This window comes from Chaetodon trifascialis, chromosome 3 (assembly GCF_039877785.1).
Source record: "Chaetodon trifascialis isolate fChaTrf1 chromosome 3, fChaTrf1.hap1, whole genome shotgun sequence".
NCBI classification, from domain to species: domain Eukaryota; kingdom Metazoa; phylum Chordata; class Actinopteri; order Chaetodontiformes; family Chaetodontidae; genus Chaetodon; species Chaetodon trifascialis.
Window position 1 is genome coordinate 27,121,244 of NC_092058.1, and position 17,287 is coordinate 27,138,530.

The 17,287-nt window shown below is 42.6% G+C and overlaps 1 protein-coding gene across 1 annotated transcript in view; it reads right to left on the reverse strand.

The window, feature by feature from the left end:
* Positions 1 to 3,989: 3,989 nt before the first annotated feature.
* The window catches only part of nucks1a (nuclear casein kinase and cyclin-dependent kinase substrate 1a), a 28,211-nt gene continuing 14,913 nt past the window's right edge, over positions 3,990 to 17,287 (reverse strand). Inside the window, exons 4-8 of the mRNA XM_070958881.1 lie at positions 15,380 to 15,426; positions 15,118 to 15,270; positions 12,841 to 12,990; positions 12,162 to 12,314; positions 3,990 to 6,909 (exon numbers count right to left, since the gene is read on the reverse strand). Of these exons, the coding sequence (XP_070814982.1) occupies positions 6,659 to 6,909; positions 12,162 to 12,314; positions 12,841 to 12,990; positions 15,118 to 15,270; positions 15,380 to 15,426 (754 nt within the window). The 3' untranslated portion in view covers positions 3,990 to 6,658. The remainder of the gene's footprint in view (positions 6,910 to 12,161; positions 12,315 to 12,840; positions 12,991 to 15,117; positions 15,271 to 15,379; positions 15,427 to 17,287) is intronic.

Consider the following 17,287-nt stretch of genomic DNA (forward strand, 5'->3'; position numbering starts at 1 on the left):
AACCAGAGTTTCCCCTTCCTGCTACACAGTCATTCTCTGATAAATCAGTAAGCATCAAGCGATAAACCAGTGAGTTGCTTCACTTGCCTCATAAAAGCTCCTTGATCTCTCCTCAAGGAAAACAGTAGCTTGAATTGCCAGCAGCAGCTCACCCAGTGTAATCACATCTTCATTCTAAAGCTCAGCGGTGTGGTGCAGCATGTGTGTCTCTTTCAGACAATCCCACTCGCGGACCACGATGACAGGACACACAACACCCCCTGCCCATGGGTGGGGAGATTCTGGCTCATTGGAGAACAGACGCTGGAGAGTAAATGACCAGGTTTCTCATTATGCTTTCTATGGAACATGTAGGCGGGTCTACTGCCTTAGTAAGGCATGTCAGTCATCCAGTTTGAGGGTTTGGTCATATGCTATGTGGAGTGTTCATTTTATTTCTTTCTCTTTTACAGCACAGAGCCTGATGTTGTAATTCAAATAATTCATCTGTAGTTCTGTTTTTCTACAACAGGAATTTTCCCAACAGGTAATATGAAATGTTGCAGGTTAGTATAAAGATGAAGTATATCAAAATTCATTTAGGTCCATCAATTTACAACAGGTACAGCCTAGAGGTCATTGAGTGTTATGCACTTGGTATAATAACATCAGACTATGCTTAAAAAGTTTGAATGTTATGGGAAAAGGTCATAGATTTTGATACTTCATTGTAGTACACAGGTGACAGCAGTTTGTCAGCTCACCTGTCAATAAGGAATGTTTCAACTGTTAAAGCACTATGAAACCTACAGACTTGACAAACCAGACCTGCGCACATTTCGTCTTTGAGAGGATGGAACATAAATCTTACTCTAGACAACACACTGACTGACTGATCATGAACTGAAGGTCTGGCAGTAAACAAAACACAAATCCCAGAGAATGCATACTGTCCTGCGTTCTTTTACCAAAACATGAAACACCAATCAACAGCTTGCACTCTTATGCAAGTGTAAACCCACTGTCATATCAACCATTGGTTAAGAAGCCTCGATTTTGACATTATGGCCATTGCCATCTAGGTTTTTTCATATCTGGATGAGAAAGCGGTGCGAGACACATACCTACACCTCTGTCCTGATTGGATCTGACTGACAACCCAAGGACATACTGTGGTAGCGACTTGTCAATCACAAGGTAGCCACACCAGAAAGCATACCCTGCTTTATTGTCGGTTTTACTTTCAATAAGACCATAATTCACAAAATGCAACATCGTGCTGAATTGAAGAAGACTTGAAAGTGGTGACTGAGACCAAAAACCCATGAGGGAAATGTTTACAGGGGTAATAGGTCAAGTGAGAATTCAGGACAATTTCTAATAAGATTACATCCAGTTGTACCTGTTTTTGCAGTCAGTCAAGTTGCTCTCATTGGACAAATTTTTGTGTACAAAGATATCATAATGAAGAATGTCCTTTCCCTCTTAATTCACATCTTGTACTGTAGATTTACCTTATTTGACCAAATTCTATTCTTTCATTGGGCTCATACTGTATACATATCAACTGCAGTGAGTGAAAGTTTGGCCAATTGCTGGTAATTGATAACATGTGAAATGCTACATGATATAAAACTCCTAAAACCCAACTGCACACACTACCTTCTGAAGCTGTCATAAACCTTACAGCTACATCCTACTGATAAAAGCGACTGTGAAGGGAAAACATTGTGTCAAGTGTGCGTTGTTGTAAACAGTACTGACTGCGCTGGAACTGAACAGCAGATGGTGATGAATAAAATCAGATTTACTCACTTTGTTGCTCTGAGTGTGATGACCATGTTGCCGGCTGGTTTCAGGACATTTATTTGTCCTTGGGTGACCTAAAATATCACTTAGCTTTGTGTGTGTTTGTGTGCGTAACACTCAGCATGAAGTGTTAACACGGTCACAAGGAAAAGTGCAGAGGAGCCGAGACATACATGGACTGCACAAGTTGTCGAGAGGGAACCACAGAGGTCAGACACATTCACGCCTTCGTACATAGACAGGACTGGATGAAGAATATCAGGCTATTTCATGTCAGTGTGACGGGTGTGTGAGAAGAGGAGACGTTAATGTTCATTGCTGTAACATAAAAGTGAGATGTCATCTGGTCATTAAGTCTTTTTTTTCCTCTGTCTGAAGAAGTCTGAGTTACCATCAGACTTCTGTTAGAACCAAGCTATTTGGAAAATTGACAAGACTGAGATTTGATATGAAAACTAAACAATATGTAAGAAGAAAACTGTAGAGGTTAACTGTTTTTAACGTGGACAGTAAGTTGAGAGTGTATATAATTTACAGATCCATCCCAGTGTGTTGACCTTCTCAGTGATGTGGTGGCATGAGAATTTAAATGTGTGAAACAGGAAGCAACTGAGCAATAGTGTGTGGATGGCCAGCAGCATCCATATGAGACATTTTTAGCCAAGTGGATGCAAAGCTAAATCCATCTCAGCAAACTCAGTTACTGCTCTCTTTAAAGCTGCATTGATTGTTTTTGTTTTCTTTCTGGTCCATTTGGGGGCAGTAACTATTAAAATATCAGATTCTGCTGCTGAGGAAAGACTAATTCTGCAAAAAAATAAAAATAGAGGAAACCCGATGAAAATACGTTGAAATCAAGTTTTCACTTTCAATGCTTGATATTATTCATGGTAATATTTTTGAAGATGCATTTAAAGATTTTCACCACATGGATAAACAAAGACAGACCTACATGTACAATCTGAAGCCTCAGGATAAAATCCTGAGGCCAGAGAAAAAAGAAGTACTGCCAAAATCCCATCAGGCCTTGCAAATCACGCCTAAGTGTCAGGTTTGGCTCGAATCCAGATTCTGGTTTCCCATTGGACAGGACACACTGGGTCTTTGGGAAATCCCCACGATACAGCCATGACATCATCAAGGATACATAATGTACATGTCCAACATCCATGCAGATTTCCTTACTAAGGTGTAAGTAAGGTGTGCATTTCACCAGTCATTCCCTGTTTGCTCCTGGCTCTATATAATTAATACTTTTCATAGTTGCATTTTCCAGTCCAGTAAAAACTGGTTACTGGTTCCCGCTCATAAATGTGATTGTTAACATTAACATCCAAGCTGCATCCAAGTTGTAAACTGTGATGGGAATTCTTATTATTCATCTTCTCTGTTACTCAATCGTAAGCACTCACTGTCTTCAAGCCAAATTAATAACTATGTCATACGATTAGGTGTGTGTGGGTGTGTGTGTCATAATCTGCTGTCCATGACACCACGTATATTATTACCTACTGTGAACATTTTGTCCTGATTGTACAGCACATTATGACGTGCCTATAGTGCTGACATTGTTCTGATGGTAGAACAAAGTCATCCTGTCTACAAGATAATGTATTGTATATAACTAACGTCTCCTGTTCTGGGCTCTTTCTTGCCACACACTCAAGGCAGCGAGGAAGGAGTCCGTCTGCAGGCGTCCGAATAAACTCTAAGAAATACCTGATATGGAAAATCTCTATTTGTCTAGCATTCTCTTAATCTTATTGTTTCCTTTATTTTTAATTTATTTTCTCAATGCTGGCATTCTCTTGAAATGCAGATTTGTCAGTTCATTAGCTGCAAAATAAAATTCATCTAAGTGATCAAGACGAGGTCATTCTTTTGCTGTTTTTGACCTCTGGAGTGCCTCCTTTACATGACAAAAATATGGGGGAAATACAAACATTTGCAGACACATAAGAGTCCAGGCTTGAAGAGAGAGGTCTATGGGGATGTAAGCTGCTTACCCAAGTTAAGCATGACTCTGTAAAGTTTGGATATAACTTCATCAGTGATCAGGTTCTGCGGTGTCTGAGCTGTCATTAAACTGATCTAAATTGGTCATCAGCGCTCCTGAGTGGCTGACCTGTCTACTGCCGATCATCATAAACCAAAACCACCATGCGCACATTACACAGAGCTCAACGTCACAAAACAAGTAGTTAAATCCGTATAAAAAGTAGGTTGCCTTTATTAGAAGCTGGGAAACCAAAACATTATCAACATCGTCGTTGTTAATACTTTTTTTGTAAGACCACAATATTGCCATCACCAGCATCATCGCTTCGCACTTTTTCCACAACATGCAAAAGATTCAAGAGTTCAGCGTTCCTTTTCCACACTACTGACAAAAGCTTCTTCACTTGGTCTCCTGTAGGAATCACAACTTGGCTTACATTTACATTGCCAGTACAACTGAAGGTAGATAGAAAAAAAACATCAAAAACAGTACAACAGAAGAAATCGTAGAATGGATGAAAGAGGAGAAATTCACAGCCTTATGCCATGTGCCCCCTGTGGGATGGAGAGGACCCTCATTCAAGCCCTCAACGCTGTGATCTACAGACAGTATCTGATCCTACTGCAAACAGCTCTCAGAGCTTTAGATTGGTATAAACAAACTTTTCCTATTTTCTTTGTCATTAAGGATTGGGTGCCAATTCAGGACCTGAACGTAGAAAAACACACTAACCTGCTGATAAGGACAGTGTAAAACAATTGAATGTGCTTCTGAACCACGGACTAGGTTCAAGTGTGTCCTGTTCACATCCAGGACTAATTTCTACTGCAGCCTTGGGACGAATCAGAATTTCTCCTGACAACGCCTAATAATGAATTTATGTTCCCAAGATCACAATAGCAGCTTTTTCTTATTTTTATTTTATTTTTTTTATTTTTTTTGCTTTGACATCAAAACACTACTTATCGCAAAAAAGGACAATCTCACAAGTGCTGCACCTGTTCTCCGAGTCACTAGTTTTGAGATCGTTTATGGCTTTGGATGGTCTGCTGATCATACAAATTGTTGACTTGTTCTAAGCCTAATTTGCCACTTGTAGCAAAGACCTAAAACATGAGGACAGGTTACATTCTCAGGCCTCCAACGACGTTATCAGAGCCACTACTGAAACGGAACTCAATGAAAATTAAGGCATTAAAAGACAAATGAATGCCAGATATAAACTGAGCTGCTGATCTTTTCTGAACCTCAGTACTGTGTAACTCTGAACTGAAAAAAGTATCGGCTTGTGAAATACTAATGGATGAACAGAAAGCTCGAAACAAATGGACATGGATACCAACAGTAACCATTAAGCTGATGGGACTGGGAGAGGGGGAGAGGATGGGGAGTGAAGGAAAGGAGAAAATGAGGGAGGGGAGGCTGGGTCCAACCATCAGGCAGAACAGATTGGATAGGGTCGACTTTTTTTCTTTAAAATCAAGATACATTTTATTTCTTTTCTTAAAAAACAAACATTACAAAAAAAAATCTGAATAGAGAATTAGAACAATGAACCAACAGGAGAAAAAATGACATTCATTTTTTTTTTACTCTCAAAGGAAAAAAGAAATATCTCTTCTTGCATTTCTTGAAAATAAAACAAACAAAAAGACTTAGGGGCGTGCCTGGCACAAGGGGTTGAATGCTGAGAAGATGCTCTAGCCATGCAGGCAGGTGGGGGTCGCATTTTAAAGGGGCGGGGTTGCTTCACGCAGCATGGTGCACCGTTAGAAAGCCCAACATACACCAAAAACCGTTTCACATAGGCAGCTGATGGGCTGAGAGAAAAAAAGCCAGACCCTCTTACAGGAAGTACTCCCACAACCATTAGATTTAAACAAGCACAGAAAATCACACATATGCTGGCTTGAAATGTGTGACAGCGGTGGTCCAGCATGTAGCTAACACTCAGCAGTGGCCCACCACCTTTAACAGTTCGAACTCATCTAAGAAGCAGCAGCTACGAGTGGAATACTTTCAAAATAACGCACTTTATTCAGTCTCCACACAGAAACGCGGCAAAGGTTTCAGGGCATCAATATAGCCTGAAAAAAGCAGGGTGAGGTCTGAAAATAAAACAAAGACGCTGCTTTAACTGAAAGAACACTTTCAAAGCTTTTAAAATAATGACCTAACTAAGGCTGCCCTGTTAAAACATGCTCCTGGTTTAAAAGCACAATGTACCAAAGAGAAGGTAAAAGCTTCAGCCCTGCGTGTGTTGACTGAACATCGCTTTGTAAATACAGCGCTTTAGATACAGATACTAAAAAGCTCTGAACAATACTCCCTGTAATCGCAGACCAGTCAGATAAACAGGAAAAAAATGTGTGGCCAGTCATGTCAGATCATTGGTTATCCTGGGAGATGAAAAAAAAACACAAACACACGTGAACTGGTTTGTTCACACCAAGGACGGATGCTCACTAGCACTGAGCTCTTGGAAAGGCAGACTTGTCTGAATTTTCACACTGAAACGCAGAATGCAAATGGTAAAGACAGGAGGGTGAGTAAGGCTGAACGCTGTGACTCTGGTGTCGAAAATGAAAACCTCCTTACATACACCATGTGGTCACATGAGCACAATGTCTTGGTCGGAGGGGGGAGAAGCAAAATAGGAAAAAGCACACAAAGTCCAAACCATTGAGCCAGGCCACCAGGAGGGAAAAAAAGAAAAAGAAAAAGAAAAAAAGGGAAAAACAAAACAAAACAAAACAAAAAAAACCCCAACAACTCAACAACAACTCTAAACGCAGAGCGACAAAAGAAAACAAAAACGTTGAGAAGAGACATAGAGAGACATGGAGGATGGGCGTCAGCGGGTACCATCTTCTAGTCTTCTCCAGAGGGTGCCTCCTCTTCCGAGCCGTCCTCCTCCTCTTCGTCTTCCTCCTCCTCATCTCCTCCTGCGGCCTCCTTCGTCGTCTTGGGGGCAGGGGAGGTCTCTTTCTTCTCGGCCTCCTCCTCCTCTTCCTCTAGGGGACTCTCGGGGTCCTCCTCTTCCTCCTCTTTGGGTGAGCTCTTCTCCAGGGCCTTGGCGCTGGGGCGCCCTTTGCCCTTTCCTTTCATTGGGCTGGGGGTCACTGAGTGGAAAAAAAGACACATCAGTCAGTGACCATCAGACCATAGTTCAATTTCACAAATGACCACTGAACAGCATAAATTTTTTCTTCGCTTCTTTCAACGTCTCAAAAAAAATGGAAACGGAATTTGTGTTCCTTGTCACATCCTTTCTTTTCAGTATAATCACTTGGATAATTGACTGATCACACTGATGGAACGTTATGGGTTCAACATTCTGGGAAATGCTTGCTGAGGGTTTGACGCTCATTTTAGCTGAGCATAAAGACTGGAGGCAGGGGGAAACGGCTTGTACACCTCTGCCCAAACGTTAAGAATCCACCTGCCAACACCTCTAGAGCTCACTAACAAAACAAGTGTTTCACCGCTGGAAAGATGTTCTTTAAATGAAACAGGGCTGTCTAAGCAGTGGAAAGACGTATATGTTTTTGAAACTGGTTCTACGTGATCAGAGAAAAAAAAAAGAATACGGGCTGTAGTAACAGTACACAAAAAAAACAAAAAACATTTGAGGCAAGAAATAGGAAATGCGGTCACACAATTTTGATTGGTAATCAATCAACCCTGCCTAGTTTGACAGTTTGAGTTTTGCGTGGTGAGCTGTCTCTCTCGATCTAACTGTCTATGGACACAATCTAGTTCAAACAACAGCCCTACAGCCATCAAGCCTGCTGGATGACACGAAATGCAAATGAGTGGGGAGCTCTGGCTGCAGGCAACACTGAAGGAAGTTCAACATTATTAATTTGAATATACTACCCACACTGTAACGATACACAGCTGGTTGAAAATTGGCAAAGTTTCCCAATAATGCTTTGTATCTCATTTGTTGTAACTGTTCTCAAACAGAAATGCAAACAGTAAGTAGGTGCAGCGACTTCTCTGTCTTATTGCCACAGTGAATCTGCCAATGAGTGCAGGACAAAAGTCCTGGGTGCTGGATGAAGTGCTGTTTGTGAAGAGGCAGTTGCATATGCTGCTCAACAGCCTCCAAAACCATAAACTGTCATTTTGTTAGTTCTGTTTGTGTACAGACAAAACAAGACATTCATTTCTGAAAGTTTGAGGTGCTGGTGCATGTCACTGGATCTGTGAGTGAAAATTAGGGTGTGAATGTGAAACAAGAGTTCAGACACTGAGGATTGGTACACAAAACATTCAACGCTGACCAACTCTTTGACCAGTTAAAATGACAAACCTTACAAGTGGCAGATCACACCAGCTGCCGCTAATAAATGACACATCCTGAGTAACTTCATAAAAGACCAAAATGAAATGGTCTGTGTATTCTCTGCAGCTGCTGTCTCTACTCAGCTAAAGATCATTTGCGAGGCGACACTGGAGACATAACGTCTGTGGAGCGCATTTGCTGCAGAGTGTATGTTTATACTAGCTCCACCTGCAGTGCAATTATGGCACAGGATAGTTTCTGGACCCAGCACAGTACTGTGAAACTTCCAAATTTTTCCTAGTTTGTGTCGTATGGGTGAGTTAACATCTACACACTACAGTAGGCTATGAAGTTACTGACGAACTGCCACCTGGTAGTGGCAAAATAAATCATGTATTTACTCTTTTATTGTTTCACTAAACATCAGCAAGGGCAAAAAGATTTTGAAGCACAAATGAATTGAACCAAAAATACAATGTAGTATATAATAAATCAACTGCTCAAAAAAAATTAAGGGAACACTTAAATCACACATCGGATCATGGTGAATGAATTTTTCAAGATGAAAATCTTTACTGATAATTTGTTGAGAGCAAAATTATGCAACAAGGGTTAATGGAAACCAAAATCATCAACCCACTGAGGGCAGGATTCAAAATCACACCAAAAATCAAAGTAAAAAATTGAAATCACAGGATGATCTAACTTGCATGAATTTCATCACAGCAAATCATAATGTGACTCAGTGGTGTGTATGGCCCCCCTCCCGACAACGTCTGGGCATGTTCCTGTCGACGGATGGTGTCTCGGGGGATCTTCTCCCAGACCTGGATGAGGGCATCGGTGAGATCCTGGACAGTGTGCGGTGGTACTTGGCTGTGTCGGAAGCACTGAGACATAATGTCCCATGGGTGCTCAATTGGATTCAGGTCAGGGGAACATGAAGGCCAGTCAATGACATCAATGCCTCCATCATCCAGGACCTGCCTACACACTCTGGCCACATGAAACTGAGCACTGTCTTGCACCAGGAGGAAACCAGGGCCCACTGCACCGGCGTAAGGTCGGACAATCACTCTGACGATTTCATCCCAGTATCTAACAGCAGTCAGGGTACCATTGGCTATGACATGGAGGTCTGTGCATATCCAAGGATATGCCTCCCTAGGCCATCACTGACCAACCACCAAACCGGTCGTGTTGGATGATGTTACAGGTAGCATGACGTTCACCACATCGTCTCCAGACTCTTTGACGCCTGTCACATGTGCGCACAGTGGCGGACCTGACAATTCTGGTGTTCTCTGGAGGATGCCAATCAAGCTGCATGGTGCTGGGCTGTGAGTACAGGTCCCACTAGAGGATGTCGGGCTCTCATGCCACCCTCATGGAGTCTGTTTCTGACAGTTTGGTCAGAAACATGCACACCTGTAGCCTGCTGCAGGTCATTTTGTTGGGCTGTGGCAGTGGACGTCCTGTTCCTCCTTGCATAAAGGAGCAGATACCGGTCCTGCTGCTGGGTTGATGACCTTCTACGGCCCTGGCCAGCTCTCCTTGTGTAACTGCCGGCCTCCTAGTATCTCCTCCATGCTCCTGAGACTGTGCTAAGCGGCACAGCAAACCTTCTTGCGACCGCACATATGAATGTGCCATCCTGGAGAAGCTGGACTACCTGCGCAACCTGACTGGGCTGCAGGTACCGCCTCATGCTACCAGTAGTAACAAGTACACTGACCGAACTCAAAGCTAGAGAAGAATCAGTCAGGAAGCATGGGGAGAGAGCAATTGTCTGTGGCCACCACATACAAAACCACTCCCTTTTGGGGGTTGCTTTTGCTGCTCCATTGCACCTGTTGTCACTTTCATTTGCACCAAAGCAGGTGTAGCTGCGTCACAATTTAGTGCTTCCTAAATGGACAGACAGATACCCCTTGAAGTTTAACTGACTTGATGTTATACTGTGATGATACTCTTCATGTACTGAGACCTTTGAGCTGGAATGATGGGGGTTGATGTACGCGCCCAAAGCATTTAATTTGGTAGTATGTCCGCTCCAACTGCCTGATAGCTCGACCCTAGCCTGAAGAGAAAAGGGGGGCTGTGTTTGCAGTAACTTTCCCTTTGTACTTCATTTATTACAGACAGGTAGCATCCTCTTCCCATAGCACGTGGCCATGCCAGAAAATCCTGGACCAAAGCTGGCAGCCTGTTTTCCCGGACTTCTCTTGGCTGGCTGGGTCCTCACTGTGCAAAGTTTAAGGTCGCAATCACTGCTCTTGAATGTCCTCTTGCAAAGAGTGAGGGACAGTTTTGAGTACCTTCTCCCACATCAAGTCCATTACATCACTCAAATCCATAGCTTCCCATTAGTCATGTGTGGCACAGATAATATCAGTCTGCTTCTTGAGCTAAGAGATTAATGAAATATATAATATGCAATGAATCAATATCATAGAGGATGTTAATTTATGCATGTCAGACAGTGGGAATGTATGTTGACTCACAGCAAATACAGGATGAGAAAATAAAAGTATTTCCGTATTTTTAAACTTGGTGAATTTGTAAAATAGTGTGCATATCCAACTCCAGCTGCTTCAAGAAGAAAATGTACGTATACTGGAAATCCCAGAGTGTATGTAAAATGTTCTTACTGAAAGGCTCTTTGTTGCACAAATACATATGTAGAAGATTTGATTTTCTGTGTGCAGTCATTGTTCTACTTTCACTATTCAGTATATTCAGCAAACTTATCCACTCAGCTATTTTGTTTCACCAAGTGATCTCTTAATATTTCCTCTGTTTTTGACAGCCCTTACTTACTACACAGACAAATAAGCTGATTGGTATAAAATTATGTGTATACATTAGTTACTACTTATCGCTTTTTTTCTACAGGATCTGAGCTACCAGACAGTCCTTCAGAAGCCTGGCTTTTGCCCACCAGCTCAGGGGGAAAACTGGCAGACTCACTCTGCATGACTTGCAGAGCAGTCATGAGGCTAATGATGGGAGGCATCCCAAAGCCAACAGAGGAGGCATGGTGAGAGATAGCAGACCATTTTTGGGGAAAGTGGAATTTCCAAAACTGCAGTGGGGCCATCAATGGCACCGGTGATGGCGAGTATTTGCAAACTCAGCTCTGGGGAAGCGCATGGATGCCCGAACACTGCATATACCAGAAAATGGACCTCTGCCCAGATCAGGTCAACAAAGCAAAAGTGATTTACAATGGTGGGGGGGTTGCTGCCTTGATGAGGCCCTATTCTGGACACAGTCTCTAAGGCCAGGAAAATGTGTGCTGCACAGTGGAGGGTATTCTACACCAGGATTTCATGTTGCCTTGTCATGTAGATGTAGTAGTGATGGCAGCATGTGTCCTCCATGATTACCTCCCAAGCCCAAGAGACAACCAGAGCTAGACAGGAGGAGAGCAGACAGGGAGACAGCTACAAAATGTGAAGAATATGGGAGGAAACAGCGGATCCAGGGAGGCGTTTCATGTATGGGAGCTGCCCTGCCAATTCAACTCCTCCTCCTCTAAAAATGCCTTTTATTTGTCTGCGGTGATGTCTCCAGGCCCAGTGGCGCAAAGCCTTTTCATGTTGTACTTGCAATATCTTCCACACTTCCCAAAAACAAAGACAAATAACATAATATAAATTCTAATATATAAGATAATACGGCCAGGCAACATCATAATATATCATCATTACATATATACACACACAAGTGCAATTATAGCTAAAGCGTAGCGTTGTAGCAGCTGCTTCATGAACAGTCCGCATGTATTACATGTTCAGTGCAGCTAAAGCATTATTTCAATGAGTTGGATACATATTTAATCAATACTTAGGGATCTAAGTATTGGATCAGGACCAAAAAAACTGGATCAGGACATCCCTTGCAGCTGTTGTCATATTCTCAAATTAAAATCTCAAAATTTTAGCGTATTAGTATTGATAAATAATAAAATTTCAACAAAATTTCAGAGCAGGCATTTTAACACTAACATATGAATTAAAAGTTTAACTGGGAGATTCTGGCAGTCTGAGGCTGCAGCTGCAGAGGGACTGGACCTCTCACCTGTGGCCTTTAGTCGAGGTTTGGGGCTTTTCTTCTCCTTCTTGTCCGGCCGTCCCCGTCGAATCACCTTCTTGCCTCTCTTCTTGGAGTGACCATAGTCACTGTCATCATCATCCTCCACCATGAAGTCCTCATCACTGCCAGATTCGTCAGCTGCACACAGAAACAGAATGCATAAGAATCTCTGGAGCAGCGATACTTTCCATCAATACATACATTATACTGGGTGCCTGTGGTTGTAGCACCATCCTTTAAGTTCATCCCTGAGTCCAAGTGAACGTGAAGGAAATTTTCTCACGGCTTTGGGATGTTGTGTTCATGAGAATGGGACGTACATTTGGATAGACATGCCGAAAATATAACACCTCCGGCTGGCCTAGTAAGCCCATCAACTTGTCAGTAAAGTTGAAAGAATATTGTAACAAAAACATTTTCCTTCCTTATCCATTTAATCATCTGGGGATGCGCCAGGACTTCTTTGAGGGTCCTGACCCTCAGGTTGGGAATAACTGCTCTAAAGAAGAATTTTACAACTTCAATTCATCTTCTTTAGGCATGTGCAAAAATCTGCCACATGCAGCTCACAGTCTTGTCTTGGTTCATATACAGACAACACATCAGACATTTACTACTTGCTTATGGTTTATATGTAGCTTTTGCAAAGTGCAGTTGTACATACGGTCCATATAGGATTCCTCTTGGTCTTCGTGCTCCTCATCCTCGCTGCCTCCATCACCCAGCAGGATCTCCCTCTGTTTGGACACAGCCTTGGAGGCTGCCTGGCGCACTGTACGCTTTCGACTCACTTCCCTGTCATCATCACTGTCATCTATGCAAAAAGCACACACGTTACTCTGGTCATCGCACTGAATGGAGGAAAACGTAGTGACAAAACACTTAACCAGACGCAGGTTTTCTTAAGTTTGGCGAAGATCTTGAAGGACCCTGTGTTGTGTGTGTTATCTCAAGGGGAGTGGTTGGTGCTTTATGCACAGTGCTGGCCCAAGGACGCCAGTGTAATGTATGAAGAGAGATGCCCACATCGATCAGCTGCCACTGTTATCTGCTGATAATCAGTAAAAATCAGGTGCACTCAGGAGATCAGGATTCACGCTTTCCAGCAGCTTGAGGACGTGGTGCTGGAGCGCACTGGAACGACGCCTTGCCACGTGAGTAAGCAAACAGAATATTCACAGTTCCCATCATCTCGTTGACATTCATTTTCTTGTATTTCACACGAGAAAGCCAAGAAATACAAATGGTCAAAGCGGCCATTCTGACATTTAAAGTCTGCTGACTGAACTCATGCATTGAGTAACATGCAAGAAAACATTCCATCTTAAAAGATACTGATAGCTGCCAGCAGCCTTTGAGCCGCAAAGCAAATTAAATAAATATTTCTCCTGTCTATGACTACCTAACGTTAACTAGTCAAGATGAAAAGGCAGCAAAACATCCTTTCATTCATCTGATGGTATATATTTGATGCACTTGCAAAGAATGTGTTAATTCAGCCTGTTAAACTTGGACAACTTGAGCTGCATCCACGATGCCTGCAGGAAATGAACTTACTTAGGTACGTTTGAATGGCCTGGTCTATTAGATGAGCGTGACCTCTGCCTCACAGCAACCTTTCCTCAGAATGGAAGTTACGGATGTGGCTTCATTTGCTTATTGGCACAAGTAAGTAAGTAAGTAAGTAAGTAAGTAAGTAAGTAAGTAAGCAAGTAAGTAAGCATTGTGCCTGTAGACATTAATCATTCATTTGAATGATGGTAAGGCAGAAATACAAATACATACAAAGTTATTTTCATGATGTCTATCAGGCAACAACTTTACATTAAAGCCTATGAGACCATCAAGAAAAAGGGGAAGAGATGTGTATTTAATGAAGATATTGTTGAGACCATCACCAGACGCAGCTCAGCAAATGACAGTGAATGATTGATCAGGCTCATACTGTCAGTGTTGGGGAATGTTGGAGGCAAATGACTCACCATCAGCTGGGGCTGTGGGAGGAATATGCTCATCTGGGAGAACACAGGAAGTGCTGCCTGTCGACCACTGAGCTCAAGTTATTTTAAATATTCACGTCACGGTAGCACAAGTGATAACACTGTCGCTAGAAGGTCCCCGGTTCGAATCTAGCTGTGGGCTGGTGGCATGTCCTCCACCATGTCTTCAGTGCTGCTCGAGGAAAAAGGGGCCTTTCTGTGTGGAGTTTGCATGTTCTCCCTGTGTTCACCCGGGGTTTCCTCCTTAATAACCACCTGACCAATGGTGACGAAGAAGGATGGGTCCCCGGGCGCGGGCACTGACATCGGCTGGCAGCTGGCAGCCCACCACTCCTGGTGTGCCGCGGAGGAACGACAGACCAGGATGGGTCAAACGTGGAGAAAAATAATTTCATGAAGCATGCCGTGTGCGCAGTCTCCTCCCTGTAGCATGTGTGTGCAGTGATTAATAAAGTAAAAGATCTTAATATTAATCTTATTAATATTAATCAATGGCACTAATTCCCCTCATCATTATTTTAGAAAGTAGCACAGGGCCACAAATGTGTCACGGTTCGGGCCCCCAAAACATAATGGAACCTCAGTGAATCCCGCAGCTATAGAATATATTGTCTGACTGTACAACAAAGCCAAAACAAGGCCATGTGGACTGAAAAAAAAAAAAACTGAGTTTCACTTCTTTTATTAGTTAGTTTGGACAGAAAAATGACAGTAAGATATTTTACTTGAATCTTCAGCACGAGTGTGAACGGTTAATTGTGTATTGATATTGATGAATTCCTATAAATGTCTGCAAGCACATACAGTATGACAAAATAACACCCTGCATAGTTTTTATCAAAGTGGACGAACACACGCAGCAGAACACACTCTGCATACTCCACAAGTTACATGACATTGAATAAACAGCAACGTGATCAGGAGAGAAGCTGGATTGTTACCTGCAGCCCGTTTTCTCTTCGGCCCCCTCTTGCTGGGCTTCTCCACCTTGGCTTTCTTTGCCTTTTTCCCTCTTTTTTCTTCATAGTCGCTTCCTCCATCTTCATCTTCCTCCTCTCCAAAGTCATTGTCTTCCTCATCACTGCCAAAGTCATCTGCAGCAGCGATACAGAGGGAAGTCAGTCAGGGAGCTGGCTCTCCATGGTTCACTCTCACAAAGTGGCTGAGCCAACCTTCTCAAATAAATCAAACAGAGCAACTTACCTGCTGAATCATTTTTGGATTTAGAGAGCTTGTCGTCAGACTCCTCACTGGAATAAAGATCAGACAAAACAAAGTCTTAACAACTAGATTTAAGGTGCCCAGAGGGATCATGAACAAGGCATGGATTTTAATCTGCATTTCATTGAAGCAAACAGTCAACAAACAAGCAATAGAGGGTGGGTTCTGAGAACGGGTCAGAAATTTGTACCGATAAGATGCTGAGCACAAAGTAAAAGCAATACATTTTTGCTCTCATTTTTCACAAGGAGAAACATAATTCATACCCCAAGAAATTATACGCGCATGCAACGAAAACACATAAGTAGCGCACGTCAACGGTACTGCATCTGCTGATTTCACCACTTCACGCAAACCACAAAAGCCTGGTATCATATGAAAGCAGAGAGTCTGATGTTCACAAAGATGTCTGCCTCCTCCCTGTGCGACGAAAACCCGGCGAGCTAGCAGCCAAAGAGTAGCAGAAAAAAACTTTGCTAAATCATAAAGTGTGTTTCACCTTTGCTGTTTTGGGGTCAAAAGTTATATTCCAGCCCGAAAACACGCTGCTAATGTCTCCTCCTATAACTCTGTGTTAGTTTGAGATCAATCGCCAAGGTCCTGGTTGTTTACATAAAAAGGAGGGGGTTTCTAGAGTGGAGGGAGCGCTCTTAATGCAATAACCTATCTCTGGGCTTACTTCCTTCTGGATCGTCATTGGTGTTTCTATGGTGAATTTGGGCGGGTCGCTGAGCTATTGACCGGCGTAACCACGCAGTTAGTTTCACCGCTCTGTCTCATGAAAGAGCAGAGCGCTCACAGAGGACTCTGCTGAGCAGCCCAAAGTGTTATTTTACTGTTTTATTTGCATTTGGGCCTTTTATGAGACATAAGAAAAATACTAAGCAGAAAAAAGGCTGGAAAAGTGTTTTCAACAGAGGAGTTTCTCCGTATGCTTGGACGAGATAAAGGTACTCTGCCCAGATGCAGCTGAATGAGCGCCTGGACACACCTGTGTTAAAACCTCTGTAAAACTGCTCAGGTTCATTTTTTTTAGCACGTACTATTGCGCAGTCACCATTTTCTCGAGTAAAAATTCAATCAGATAAATTGAACAGAGTGGACTTCATTTTTGTTATGACAATGCTATAATTATGTTCGACCCCTATAGACGTACATGCGCAGCATTTTTTTTAATGACGGTAATGAAACTGATACCGTTGCTATTTTTAGATACCGTGGGATACCTTATTACCGGATTACCGCCCAACCCTAGTAACAGGTGATAGTATCATGACTGGCTACGAAAAGGGCATCCTGGAAAGACTCAGTCGATCTCAAGCGAGGATGGAGCGAGGTTCACCACTTTGTGAACACATGATTGGATAAAGGATGTTACTAAATGGACTCTGGAACACTTTATGAAACTGCTGACGGAAAACATGCTTGTTTGCAAATGATCACATCCTGTTTTTATTGATGTTTTACACCGCGTCCCAACTTTTCTGAAATCTTGGTTGTACATCTTGCCAGTCTGTGATTATTTCGCCTGATGCATACAGGGCAGACATAACATACCAACAGCATCACACAGGACTGACTGTGGCTGTGAGAAGATAAAGGAACACTATAAAAAGGGAAGTTTCTCCTGACTCTAAACCACAGATGCCATCAATTATTTAGAGATTGTCCGATCTGCATGCTAATTGCACCAGCTCCCTTTGTCGAAAGTCCCTTTTGCCACCACACGTTTCCTCCAAAGTTGTTTCACAGATCCCATTTACAGTGGTCATTTCAAGTGTCTGCATCTGGGTAAAATGCCAAATTAAGACAATTTCATTCAGATTTAGTCACAGATTTTCTCAGCTGGCTGGATTACAAATCTGATCGTGATTCATTTTGGTTTTTCCA